The 14,843-nt window shown below is 31.3% G+C and overlaps 3 protein-coding genes across 5 annotated transcripts in view; 1 reads left to right on the top strand and 2 right to left on the bottom strand.

The window, feature by feature from the left end:
• The window catches only part of LOC131847308 (clustered mitochondria protein homolog), a 32,500-nt gene extending 27,607 nt beyond the window's left edge, over positions 1-4,893 (bottom strand). The window contains exon 1 of the mRNA XM_059196851.1: positions 4,694-4,893. Coding sequence (XP_059052834.1) covers positions 4,694-4,811 — 118 coding nt within the window. The 5' untranslated portion in view covers positions 4,812-4,893. The remainder of the gene's footprint in view (positions 1-4,693) is intronic.
• A 397-nt stretch (positions 4,894-5,290) lies between these two features.
• Positions 5,291-8,945, top strand: LOC131847323 (uncharacterized). 3 transcript variants are annotated; one of them, XM_059196884.1, is made up of 7 exons: positions 5,291-5,400; positions 6,042-6,083; positions 6,303-6,509; positions 7,190-7,374; positions 7,855-7,978; positions 8,147-8,343; positions 8,514-8,945. In XM_059196884.1, the coding sequence occupies exons 3-7, from the start codon at positions 6,306-6,308 to the stop codon at positions 8,566-8,568; spliced, it is 765 nt and encodes a 254-aa protein (XP_059052867.1). In that variant the 5' UTR covers positions 5,291-5,400; positions 6,042-6,083; positions 6,303-6,305; the 3' UTR covers positions 8,569-8,945. The 3 variants fall into 3 exon arrangements, with proteins under 3 accessions (XP_059052867.1, XP_059052869.1, XP_059052868.1); XM_059196885.1 differs by lacking the exon at positions 5,291-5,400 and adding an exon at positions 5,878-5,896; XM_059196886.1 differs by lacking the exon at positions 6,042-6,083.
• Positions 8,946-9,695: 750 nt separating this feature from the next.
• On the bottom strand, positions 9,696-14,538 carry LOC131847329 (AP-2 complex subunit alpha). The gene has a single exon (XM_059196898.1). It carries the CDS (start codon positions 14,308-14,310, stop codon positions 11,521-11,523), a length of 2,790 nt encoding a protein of 929 aa, XP_059052881.1. The 5' UTR covers positions 14,311-14,538; the 3' UTR covers positions 9,696-11,520.
• Positions 14,539-14,843: the final 305 nt, after the last annotated feature.

Genomic DNA, 14,843 nt, shown 5'->3' on the forward strand with positions numbered 1-14,843 from the left:
ACTGTTGGCCGCAGTTAGCCTTTACAGCTTCACCGGACGATGGAGGGGATATGGGGGAGTGTAGGTGGCACTCCAAACTCGCGGAAAGACTTTGGAGCGGCTGAAGGCCAACTCCTGCCTGACGGATACGACTTTAGTCCGAGAGCACTGCAAGGGTTCGAACCTCGGCTCAGGCCGTCGCAACTTCGATCCCAGTTTAAATTGGATGGGGGATCGATCGATGGGTGGCATTTTGGTGCGTCAGCACTAAACGTATCTTGATGCAAGGGCCAGTCTAAGATTTATCAGACGATTGTAATAAATAGGAGAGTCCGTTTAAATTGTAGTAGACAAAATTCGCATTTATAGTGGAACAACAGTTGAATGAATCTTGTTTTCATGCAGTTTGAACTGATACAATTATTGTGTATATTATATGTGCATGTGTGTGCATTTAATACTGTACTCGTTGAGAACCTACAAACGGTACATTAAGTAATTAGTTTTCAATTCTACATATTTTACATAATACAGTATTGTACATACAATTGTTTGCTATTTTGTTGCTTTAAACGCAGTTAAGTTTCACAATAATTGGCTGCATAGATTATTGCTGTATTGTTTGTACTACTAGTAAGTACTATAAACAATATACAACTAGTAATTACAATATCTTTTTGATTTTATAACTTCTTATCATGTTGCTGAGTGTCTGTACAATGAGGAAGTTGAATCGAAGGTATAATAGATAACATATCGTCAAACATATATTTTTATATATAAAATATTAAAAACCAAAATGTATTACATTACCTACTATCTATTCCATTACAATGACAAAATCATAATAATAATAACAGAGTAAGAGTAAACTACCTGAGTTTGGATTACTAATATCTGTGTAATAATAATTTATATGTAATTGATAACAGAATTGACCGGGGCGGCCACTAAAATTGTTATAAGTATTTTTATTGATTGAAGGGTGTATGAAGGTGTGTTTCGATAAAGTCCCATATCTATCTATAATTGTAGTAAAATAAAGTGAACGTAAATGATGTCTGGTTACCGATGGAAATTTTAATCAATCCATATAGCATGGATCATGTTTTTAAAGGGTTAAAGTAAGCAACCTCTAAAACCATAGTTACTTGATAACAGTAAAGTTACGCCTAAGCTAGTAGAAGAATGGTTGTGGGAAGAGAATACGCCTGTGTGCAGTACAATACTTGGGCCCACGCCACATAAAAATATTATAATATATATTAGCGAAAACTACACCCAAATCTGTTAAGCCGTTTCTGAGATTAGTGCATACAAACTCACAAACGGACCATAATTCCAATAATAACCGTTAGTTCGTGTGTTCTATTATTATATGTTAATAATGTCCCCTAATAGTAGTTTTTCTCATAATCTTTTAAGCTTTATGAGAAATGTAACTGACCACATTTTTATTGTAAGTGTAGATTTGGGAGCATGAGGGGAAGAACACGTAAGTTACAGTTATCTGTGAAATAACTTACATAGTTGACCGTTGAGCTCGCAATTCCATAGTTCGGTTACTCGCTCGACGTCGGGCGTATTGGCATCATGATTACGCGTACTACTATCTATATAAATAAAAATCAATTGCCGCATGTATGTAAGCGTGCCGCTTCAGAACGGCTGCACCCTATATGACCTGATACCTGTTAATTTTACAATTACCATTAAAAGTTTATATGAAAGAAATATCGTATAGAGAAGCGAAAATAATAGATATCATCATATATCAAAATTACATCAATATTATACTCTAAAGAATTTGTCTCATATACTCATTAATACACCCCTTGTAGAGTACCTTGGGGCGGATTGTTAGTTTACATTTAAAATGCAGATCGTGTTACGTAAGCAAGTACAGTGACGTCGTATTTACTGTTACTGTGTGCTGCTATACCTACTGACAATGCATTATGACATACCGTTCTAATAGACACAACAAGTGTATATTACGAGAGCGCATGCGCGTGTACATATGTCTTTCTTAGGGTTACGAACCAATAATGTGAAACGTAATCCTAATTCATTTTGTACCCATGTCCCAGATATATAGAAAATACTAATGACATTGGTTTAAAGATTAGAATAAGAATGGTAAACTATTATTTTAAATGAAAATAAATTATATCTAATTTAAGCATCTACTTTCTACCATAGGCTTAGCTAAAGGCCGATAATTGATTAGAAATTCAATGCTTATTTTTAATGTAAAATCCAATGGACATTGAATAAACGATAGTGGTAACGTGCATGTCACCTTTCCACCACCTGGCAAATATTTTAACCCTTAGATTCTATTTTCCGCGATTAGACTCTCATATGAGCCGTTCCGTGGACGACATTTTAGCCCTTACGAACTTAGCCGCAACGAAAGCATACTTGTTTATTACACTATTGATGGAGATTGCGTAATAAATAACTACATGTTCTAAAAACTGTAACAAGTATTTAATGCACGTTAAAATATATTTATTTAATTTGGTAACTAGTTAATTTTTAACGGATTTAATAATAAAACATTGACCTAACAACATACTTTCTAGTTATATAGAAACATTGTTAACAAACTAAATTAGTCCAATACATACCATAAGATACGTGTTGCCCTCGGCACGTTGGAATCAAATAATCCCGGGCGAAATGAGGGCGTGTCATGTCCACCATAGCCGTAACAGTTGCAATGCATTTAGGATTTTAGGTAGGCCGCAAGTGTATATTTTTTTGCAATTATAAATATTAAAACCTTATATTGTATATTATTATTATTAGCAGTTGAAATGTATTCTTATTTATAAATAATAATAATTAATAATAAAAATATATCTGTTTACAGTATGAAAGGTATAAAAGAAAAACTGTTATTGGGTGATACATTAACAGAGTGACTGACAGAATTATTGTCTGTTTGTTGGTGCTAATCTCAGAAATGTCTTAACTAATTTGGTTGGTTATAATTTGCTGTCATAATTTGTATTCCTACAAAATAAACATATAAAGCAGTAGGTATAAAATAATATTCTGTCTGAAAATAGCATAAGCCAAGTTTCTATTAATCCATTTTTTTTAAGTGAATATGTAGTTGATTGAATTAAAAAAAAATAAACCATTCAAGTATTACCATTCAGTTAAACTGAATAAGAATTATATAATTTATTCCGAAAACCGATCAGACATCCGATCGAATGATCAGACACTACATAAAAATATATCCATATTTGTTATTTTATTCAAGATAAAGATATTTACTTGTATAGGTCTGTTAAGATAACCCAAGCTCATAAAGCAACTAGGCGAGGCCAATATCTAATAGGCAAGTTTTATTTAAAACAAATGCAATATGATTTATAAAAAACCAGTATGGGTAACACTGACATAGTAGAATGGTTGCACAAAATTATTCATTTTTTTTGTGGTAAATTATCTATATTACCTACTTCCTTTAAATCTTGTGTAAAATGTGTATTTATGACATTTAAAAAAATGTTCCTAGGACGTAAATTAAGAACCATCTTGTTTAACAAATAAAGACAATAAATAAATATTTCTAACAATTACTTCTTTATAAAAACAATTTGATCACATAAATGTTGAATACCCAACCTTAATCTGGTGATGAAGTTAGTATGAGTCTGACCTATTTTATGTCTTGATGATAACTTGCCTGACAAATATTAATTAAGGCCATAGAGACAAACCAATACACATAAAAGTTTATTGTTAAATTACTACTTATTTATCACTTATATACAATGCCCTATGTCGCATTTATACAAGTATTGTATGTATTTGTAGTTGTTATACCTCCTAATGTTAGAATTTAAAGAAGAGAGTTTAATTTGACACATGAATTAAACAAAAATTATAAGTCATTAATTAATATATAAAACCTGTTATTAAACACATATAATACTACTTTTAAAAAAATAAATGACTATAAATTATATTGCCATATACTCTGTATTATAAATTAGGTTTGTATCTTTTGAAACCTAATTTATGGCAGTAATGATGCTCTTAAAAATTATGACATTCTGTTTCTGTGATTAAATGAAATATATATGTATATATATATATATATATATATATATATATATATATATATAGATTTTTGTTCTAACTAAGATACAACATTATAATATTTATTTTCATATAAAATAAACAAATGTATATAATAGACACTTTTATAATTAAAAATCTATACTTAATTAAAATAATTCAATTTACAATAAATCTTCAAGTTCGGTTAGAGGCAGGGAGATTTCATTTGCTTATTATCTTTATTTATATTCCCGTGTTCCGTATGCAATATAGGCGGAACGTTGTGTAATGTTGCCTTTAAGCAATTGATGAAGTTGATGTAATAACAATTACTATTATTTTTTGCAATATAGTACCACTAAGTACAGTGATATGACGACCTCAATGACATTTTTACTGGCTTTGAGATAGATTTGCGAACAACAAAATATTCACAGGAACTTTAATTATCGGTCAGCAGGTAACGTATTCTTTCTCTATCACATGATATGAACGGGTCACATGACGATAATGCATCTGATTCTAATGCAACCATTAAAATATATCTCGATTTTGCAAAAGATAACTTATTAAATACAGCTAGTAAAAAAATTACGTTACATAACTAAGGACATGATCGTTGAAAACTTACCTTTGCCGACATTTTCGGTATTACCTTGTTCGTTCACATTACTATTAGCTGGGCATTTTTTCACTTTTTGTGAGCAGTTTTTTGAGGAGCTATCATTCACTTCACTACCGAGAGCCATCACAATACGGGGAATCAATCCAATAATGACTGACCGCGACGAGCACGGTTCCACATTCAGCTGAAAAAGCACATGCGGTAGACGTAAGGTCGAATTTTGACTGACATTGATGGAACAAGTTGAATTACTTGAAATGAATTTGTATCATTCGAGTGTTGGGCAGAACAATCAATTTATGTACTATATAACTGGAATGTGCAATTCATTCTATGTATAAAAATAATTCGAACCTTATGTCATGAGCATTAAATTTCTTTTCTCTTTCAGCTCTGAAGTTAATTTAACAAGTGTTTACATGAAACTTCCTAATAAGAAATTCTGTCCTTTTCTTAGCTTTAAAATTATTACCAGTATAAAAATAGAAATCGAATGGCAGAAAATAGCCTATCCATAGAGATTAATTAACTTCTGACTTAACATTTTCTAATCTGTAGTAGACGTTGTCCTCGTCCATGTTACGTAGTATATATATATTGTGCTTTCGATATCTTTTATTATTATTCTCTAAATAAAAACTATAGATTTAGAACGCCCATAAAGTCGTTATAACAATGTATATGGAGGTGTTACTCGGAATCTAATAAATGGGGTACGTCAGTGTTGCCATCTTATTATTTTCACCACTAAATGTATTATAATTTAATTGTCCTTTTAGTGATTTCATTAAAATACATTTTTATTTTACTTAGTGGTTTTTGTAGCTTAGTCCAGTGGCCTTGGCCAAACATACTTGTTAACTCTCGTTAAGGAGACTTTTTAAATTTAACTAATTTACTAAAATTGTTCAATCACTTTTTTTTAGTACATTAATTTGATGACTAAATCATAGTTACAAAGGGTGATTTAATAGTTACAGGAGTTATTCGGTTTCGATTCGTTAGTCTTTCTTATGTTCTTCTTGATATAAATTGGTTCCCAGTTAATCTATAGACAATATCTGTCGTATGTCGCACAGCTTCATGCACAGATCAGAAAAAATCATTGAATGATCTGTAATTTATTTTGACTGTAGGTTTCGTTTTCGTTAAAGACAGTTCCAAATATATTGTTTATTTATTTGCTATTTGCTTAACATTGTATTAAAGGTTTCTGTTTTGCTGTTATATCATATTAGATAAAATAAAATACTTTTCTTTTGATTCATTTGTGTCCTTCTGTCAACATTCTATAACGAATAATAGTAAAGAATAACTCTAGTAAACATAATCTAAAATATTTTACTGATTGTAGTTAATTATATACATCACCCTGGCGGCAGAAAATTACCCTAAGGTAATAAATATTATATTTTCCGTAAATATTCTTAATAATTTTTGGTGAATCCATTTCAAAACAAAAATTAATTCTTCGCTGTAGTGATATCATAGATACTATTTTAGTAAATAGTAAGTTATAGTACAAAGTATTTTAAGTAATGGGACAAGACACATTTTTAGTATGTTCTAATTTGACAACCTTAACATAATTATATTTTGTATTATAATATTTTAGAAGATGCTGGATGGCTGGTACTGTCGCTCTATAGCGAATATGCAAGCAAATGAAGCAGCAAGTGTAAGTAACAATACACCAACAGAAACTGCTCATACACAGGAGTCCCTGAATTATTCAAGTGAGAGCAGTAGTGAGACAGACCCTGAACCTAACTATAGAGCTCAGTATATTGCTTTGAAGAAAAAATTGAAATACCTTATCTATGTAAGTTTGTGTGATTATTTTATTTATATTTATTAATTTCAGTAAATTTGCTGACAGCACACTTTATGGTAAGTGGCAACCATTGCCCATAGGCAATCATGTACATATACATGTTGAACACATAAACACCTGTGATAACTTTATGCATGGTACCCATCCATGATGACTAAGATGTCATTCCTGGTTAATCTGTAATTTCACTACCATATCTGTCTCTCACCCTCCATCAGAAACACAGCTCTGACAAAGATACTCATACAGACTTGTTACAAAGTCTGTTGTAAAAAATATTAAATATGGTAATTAACTAAAAACTAAATGCAATGTGTATTTATACATATTATTATTAGTAGCATATTTATAAATATTATATTATAGATTAATAATCTATGTACAACTAATTGCTAATATTTACTCATTACATTTATTTATCTTGGACAACACAGTATATTTTTCAAATTAATACTTAGTACTAATTTACTTTTAATATGTAATTATTAAATTCAGGTTTGTATTAGTCCTCAGTAATATTGGGAATATAGAAAATAAATAATTATAATATTAATGGGGAAGCCCATTATTAACATCAGTACCAGTAATAGTACATTGTTAATAAAAGTAGAATTTGAAAAATGTTAAATTTTATATCTCTTATAAAACATCAAATCACATCATTTCAGGAAAATGAGTGTTTTCAAGATGCTCTTAGATGTGGTCAAAAAAGATTGTTAAAGGTATCCAGAGATCGCAGTTTCTTGCTAGATAGGCTACTGCAGTATGAAAAGCATGAGAGTACCACATCAGAGAGTGATGATACAGAGTCATCTGATGATACAGATTACAATCGACATGATAACATGAAAAGGTAATATTATTAATATTGTATTACAATAATTATACCTATACTTAGTTTCCACTAAAGAAAAATATTTGAAAGTTTGTTTGAATAGATTGTTGTGTGTTTGTTAGTCTTTCAGAAACTTTATACACATGTATATAATGTCATGGGATACAAGTAGTTTTTATATTAATGTATATGGTAATGAGTGCATTGGGTTTTGTTATTCAGTCACAGTTAAGTATGTGAAGGAATATGAATGACATTTGATAGACTTGGTAATTAATACACATAGGCACAACTTAATATAGTTGTTGCAGCATTTACTACTATTAATCACAATTAACATAATGTTAGTCTTAAAATAAATCAAAAATATTCAGAACCATACAAGTACATATCATAACCAACACAATTACAAGTACATATCATAGTACTAACTAAAAACTTAACATCTACTGAAATATAATATATATTAACCCCATTTTCATCATTTTCTGATTTTAGAAAAAAAAATCCAGATGGAAGTATTGCACATATTTCTACGCCGTCTGCGCTTGCAAAAGGACCCAATGCTACAAAGAGAAAAAGAGCTGTAGTACCTAAAAAAGGCCATAACGCTAGTCATCTCGTAAGTAATAATTTATCACTTAAATTTGTAACTACTCTACTTGTAAAAACTAACTCTACTGATTACGAAGAAGATTTGTTTGAGTATTCAAAAATGCCTTTTATATTTTGTCGATATTGATTGATATTACTGATTAAAAATGAAAATTGTTATTTATTTTCATTTTAGCACCCTACAAGTGGGGCCATGTTGTCTAAAGTATCTCCTGCTCTAAGTTTCGGCGTAGCGGCTAGCGACGGACATATGACGCCTGAAGAAGTAGAACGTCACTTACAATCTCGGCAATCTTATTTAGAACTCTTACCTGAACGAGCGCCGCCCACTGTGCCCACAGAAATGTTTAGTAATGATCCTTCACTTGATAGGTGTGTATTTATTAATAAAAGACTAATGTAATATCATGTATAGCAAATCAGTATCAAACATCAGAGGTCATCTCAAAATAAAGCAGAGTCAATTCAAGCTGAATTCTATTTAAATGCTGACTTAATTAAAATTATGCATATTATTGATGTAATTTTGCTTTTTTTTTCAGTGAATCAAATGATGTGTTAGAAAATTCTCCAAATGTTGAAGAATGGTTTGATTAGATACAGTTGTGTGGCTTGAACAGCACATTTGATAGAACATTTTGTGAAAAATATATTTTTTTAACTAAAGCTGAATAAATGAAAGTACTAGTATTTAATTACTGATTATTAAGTGTGTATTACAAAGTGATTTAAAGATTCTAAACTTATATTATATGTATTAAAGCACAAACAGAATGTTAATTATTAAAAACATGAAAATAGAGAATATTACGGGATACCAGATGTTTACCATCTGAGATATTCGTAATATTCTGTTTCAACTACTTAAAAGCAGAATAATTTTATCTGCTCAAATTTTATTGACTGAATAAACTATTATATATTCATTGTGATCATTAATATCAAGCTTTGTTGCCCATTTTTATGTAGTTATGAATTATAATTACTAATCATGTTTTCCCATGTTGCAGTATTATTGCAAGTAACAATTCCATAATTCAGTTTCTGAAAAATTATATATACCTGTTTTGTTTCTATCAAAATTTGTACCATTTTTCGTCTTACCAATTTTTTTCATCGCCGTAGATGGATAAATGAGGGTTATGATTTTAACCGGTATATCTTCATGATTTAAACTACATCATAAATTGACAAATGTCAGGAGCATTTGTATGCTAGTTTTTTTTCGAAGTATTCTAATTCTGTTGACCGCAGATGGCCTTCATAGCATATCCGGACTGAGCTTCCGAGTGCAGAGTGATCTCAAAAGTAAGGATTTATGAACCGCTGAAGACCAATCAACCTGCTTTACGGATACGCTTAATGTGACATCACACTGTACACAAGAACAGTACATTACATTATCGTATGATTCCTGTGGTACGGAATAGAGGTAGACTGTGTACAGTCATCTGTCTTACCTATCACGTTGACCTTGCTTGCCATTCCAATTATAAAAAAAAGTTTTACTTATAATACACTCAATATTGTTATGTTCATGACTAAGAATTATGTTACACTATTGTAACATAATTAACCGATATTTTTACTAAGAGGTAAGGATGTTAGTAAATGTTATTAGTGACAAATGGGTCGATTGCTATCATGTACCATGTCAGTTTAACGATTTAACCGAAGATTATTGCATGAAGGAATGAAGGGTAGATTTAAATAAAAAATAATAATTAAGTATTGGATAAATATGTATTTCCGACAATTATATGATTTAGAAGCGCGAGAACAAACATCTATATCTATATTTCATACACTCGAATTTCACATGCGATATTGTACATTGATAACCCCACAATATGCGATGCGTATGCAATAAGTATACCAAGCATTACACTATTAAAATTCATATTCATAATATACATATAAAGGTTATTATACCACATCTTAACATATAGAATGCAATAAATGTTTGAAATGATATATATTACTTTATTACTCATCACTTATACAATCTATCATGCAAAGAAAGTCTTAGTACGTCTACAGATTTCATAACATTTGATTTTTATAATACTAATTTGTCTAATTCTACAGTCTATAATTTTGTGGAACATAAATACAACATTTTGTTGAGATTCCGAAAACACAGTAACATAGATGTAGGGATAGAAATAACGGAATCCGAGTTATTACTAGATTAGACAATAAACATGTATGGATCAGATGCTGACGCACCACCTATAGAAAATATATCTATTGCGTACAAATAAAGGAACCAAAGGTGACATACAAATAAAAATTACTCTACACTTGTAACCTCACTCGTGATAACACTCATCATTAGTGGTGAAAGCTACATAAAAATATATATAGTTTCTACGTACTATATCAATAAACAAGTATATCACCGATTTATGAATAGCATATAGATCGTGATATACATAAATACGCACCTACATATAGATTTATCACAATTGCAAAATAAGTTTGAGACTTGTTAGGAATGTCTGTTAATAAATATAGCTAATAAAAGTAGCTATTACTGGGATATAACTACGACTGTATAGTATAATTCCACAATTTAGATAAGAATTTGGTTTAAATAATTTAAATATATAGATATAATTATTCTCTTAAAATTAACAAAATAAAAATTAATTTGTATAAGCAATAGTGTATATGTACACAAATATAATGCATGAGTACTTTATACATTACATATAAATAAATTTGAGTTGATGTGCATGAGAGGAACAGTGTTCCAATTACAATTTAACAACTCACATATTTTAAAATAATGACTACCAGTTTTAAATGATAAAATTCGGTATTAAAATAACATTTATAGGGAGGATGCGATTTCAATTGATATAAATTTTGATGTATAATGACAAATGCCAAAGACTACACCTATTTTTGGTATATTTATGTTTATCAATCACTACTAATAATATAATTAAAGTTATGGAAACAAAAGATTATTCACATTTTAATGAAGTAAATTGTTGAAAAGTTGTAAGCTTATGCAATCAGGATTGAGCTTATCTCAATCAGAAACTATATACAAATAAAATATAAGTTTGGTACACAACATAACGTATGTAACACATTTATATAATAACAAAAATAAAAAAAATGTATTTCCTAATTTAGATATATGTAGTAGTATTTAAACAACAATGAAGTTGAATATTAAAATTACTAAATAGATAGTAATTGAGAAAAGGAGTATACATAACGAATTTACACATTTGATAAATATTAACAACAGACATTTACAAAGTTGTTAATTTTTGCTAGCTGTCTTAGAGGAAATGAAGTAAGTTACATTAGCAGCAAAAGTAAGAAGTAAAAAAAATCTATTGTATATTTTATATTTCTTACTGAGTATCAGTGCAACATTCACAAGTGTATTGCATTGTTCATAAGCTAAAACTGCACTTGGCAACTTTACAAATAAACATTGTGAATCTCTAGGCAAATATTAATTAAATAACATCAATTTCATTGTTTAACAATGTTGTTCATATAAATGGTCCTTTATATCAAAATAATTTAGAACTGATCAGCTAACAGATTACAGATTTCCTGTGAAACTGTTTCTTTGCTAGATCTTACCGTCAGCCTAAACATTTGAGCTTGTTTATTCGGTTCCAATCTCATGAGGCATCCCACTTGCTGAACTCTTGTATGTACAATACCAGCACATACAAAATTATCTGGATTTGGATCAATACCATCCAAAAGCTGCATTCCAAAGCCAGCTAGTTTAGTACGAGCAGCAGTTAAATCAATTGCACCTTGAGCTTTGAATATCTTTTGGGCTCTTTGCTGTTCACCACCTAAATTTTTCCATCGTGCAAAAAATGATTCACCATTCATCTCTGTTGGTTCAAAGAATTTGTTTAGTGTAAGTGGAAGTTTCATGGTAATTTTTTGTGGTACATTATTGAACATGAAAGAAATGGACATGCTTGGTGTATCTGGAAAATCTTCAATACATTCTGCAGTTAACATTTGCTGAATTTGAGCACCTGCTTCTAGTATTGGTTCCATAGGCTTCATTTGCACATTAAGTTTGTGTGAGTCAGTCCAATGTAATTCAGGACGGACATTTTGAATTGCAAACTGTGTCTTATTTCCATAGAACAAGCCAATTCTTCCCAGGTTCTGTCTAAATTCACTCTTAACCCCTATCTGAATTAAATCATTTTCAAAAAGAACTCCATTATTTTTGAATAAGAATTTTTTAATGTTATTTTGCTGTATTGTGCTAGGACTTGTTTTAGGAGCATTGTATAAATCCCCAAAGACATCAAGCAGTCCATTACCTGTAGCAGAAGATGTAGTTCCGGGTGGTGTGGATAAGCCAAGCAAATCAGCACTGGAACTATTGGTATTGTTTGTGGAATTAATAATAGCAGTTGGGACACCAGATGGTTGTGGACTTTTCGATTCTCTTACATCATCAGGTATACGTCCAGGCTTCTTCTTCTTTAATACAGCAAGTATTGATGATTCTCTTTCTGGAAATGCAGGCATTTCTTCAAGGACTGTTGCTAGAACATCAGAACTAGCTACTATGCTCAGTTGCAAATATTCTGATGCCCGCTGCTGTAATTCAACATCAGCTGAGCGAAGATTGGAGTCAGCACGAAAAACTTCTTGTACACGATTTTTAATTTCTGGGAAGAGATTCACAAGTTTTATATATGTTGATAGTAAGAGAGCCCTTGTTGCAGCAGAACATAAGTGATATTTGGAATGAAGCAGCTCAAATTGAACTTGGGGTGAGGATCGAGTATCTCCTGCAATCAAATTACCAAATTCACCAAGTATGTATCCACCCACTTTTACCATGTTTTCATGGCATGTGGGTGCCTGTAAAGCTTCAAAAACTGTTTTTGCAGCATATCCTTGTACTTCTTCTCTATTTATAACAATTTGTATGACTCTATACCAGACCTCCTCTGAAACATAGTCTCCTGCAATTCTTATCAAGTTGAGAATAACATCAACATACCAAGTGAAATCAGTAGCATACTTCTCTGCTAAAATGGCAACTTTCAGCACCATTTCTTCCCTAATAGAATAATCTGCAGTTTCCAAATAAGCCAACATTTCCTGAACAATTTCTTCAGCATTTGTTTTATCACACATTGCATATAGTAAATCCACAGCTTGTTGTCGAACTGACACATCTTTCTCCATTTTCATAGAGAGAATAACAACTTCTTGGTGTTTCTTAACTGCTTCATGTGAAAATTCAGATGTTGCAAGATGGCACATTGATTCAAGAGCCAAATATCTGAGGTTGGTTTCCCGATTGCTGAGGAATTGGCCCAGTTGATTACAGGCTCGCACTAACAAATTGGGTTCACTATCATTATGGATAATGAGGCTTATAGCTTCAAATAATACTGCATTTTTGGCATTTGAGTGTTGAACTTTCTTTGATTTGGGTGGTTCTTGCGCTTTATTGAAAATGGTTTCCAAGCATTCAGAAAGACGTCCTCGTACACCAGGCTCCTCTGAGGGAGGAGTATAATTCTGGAGTAGCCTTAATAATTTTACAGATAACCAAGGAGCTGGTACAAAGTAGTATGTGTAATCCTGTAAATCGGTATAGCTGGCAGTCACAATTCGACTTAATCTGGCTACAGCTAATGTTACACATCCTTTATACTCCTCTGGATTCTTTTTAACAAGAGCATCTATAAGGGAGGTGGCCGCAGTTACCACACCCATGTGTGGGTCATTTAAAAGATGTATTATTCTAGAAGTCCACTCACCCCCAGGAATAATTTCAGGTGATTTACGAAACAGGCGAAGTAAGCAAAGTGCAGCAGATTGTTTAACTACATCCATAGTGTCACCAGAGACCAGAAGCTTCGGTATCTCAGTTCCAAAAGCTTCTGCCATATCTTTACTACCAATGTTAGCAATACATTGCAGAGCAAGGTTGACGTGAATAGGGTTACGGGACTGTAAATCATTCTTAATGCTCTGAATAATGAGCTTAATCAGATCACTGTTGGTGTTGACCAGGACCGATATAAAAAGGTAACCAATCTGTTTCTCAGAATATTTATTAGAAGACAGTAGATTAACTGCCTCCATGTGTCCAAAATCAATGTCATGTCCCAGTAAGAAGATAAACAGAAGTTTACAGACATATTTTTTCTTTTGATACCCATCGAGAGTTTTGTCACCCTTAAACTTGCTTCTTATATTTGCCAATTCTTTATTGATTCTCTTTATTTCCGCTTCTTTACTTTTGCAGTTCCTTATATCAGATATGAAGACTGCGAGTCCTCGCATTCCATCGCCCCTCACGGCAGGCATATTGCCAAGTGACTTATCGAACACCAGTTTTAGGCCTTTTGCTCACACTTATTAAAAAAAATTGTGGATGTTTGTCTCTAACACTAATGTACTATTTTAATGGAAGGTATATCTTGTTCGATTTATATAAATCAATCAAAGGCCGTCATTGAAAATTAATACGATGGATGAAGCCGAACTTTCTTCTACAACGCCTTCCATAACCATAGATTGCAAAAAAATTGAAACGTCAGAATTAGACCGTATACTTTGTTTATGGATCAATATCATGAAGTGCCATAAAGTATGTAGTACAAAAGAAGAGAAAAAAAAAGTACGTAGTCAATTGGAATAGAGATGAAACTTTTGTTTGACTGAATTGTGAGATAGTCAATAATGGTTTGTTACCATAATGTTATATAATATTAAGGAACAAAATTGTGGTAAATAATAGACTCTTTTTTTGACTTAAGACTAGTTCTAAAATAATAGTTCTCTTTATTCTGTCATACAATTTCTATTGTATTTTCCTTGGTAATGATCACGAACACCTT

This window comes from Achroia grisella, unplaced genomic scaffold (assembly GCF_030625045.1).
Source record: "Achroia grisella isolate CSIRO2021 unplaced genomic scaffold, CSIRO_AGI_Agris_v1 utg5201, whole genome shotgun sequence".
Taxonomy (NCBI): domain Eukaryota; kingdom Metazoa; phylum Arthropoda; class Insecta; order Lepidoptera; family Pyralidae; genus Achroia; species Achroia grisella.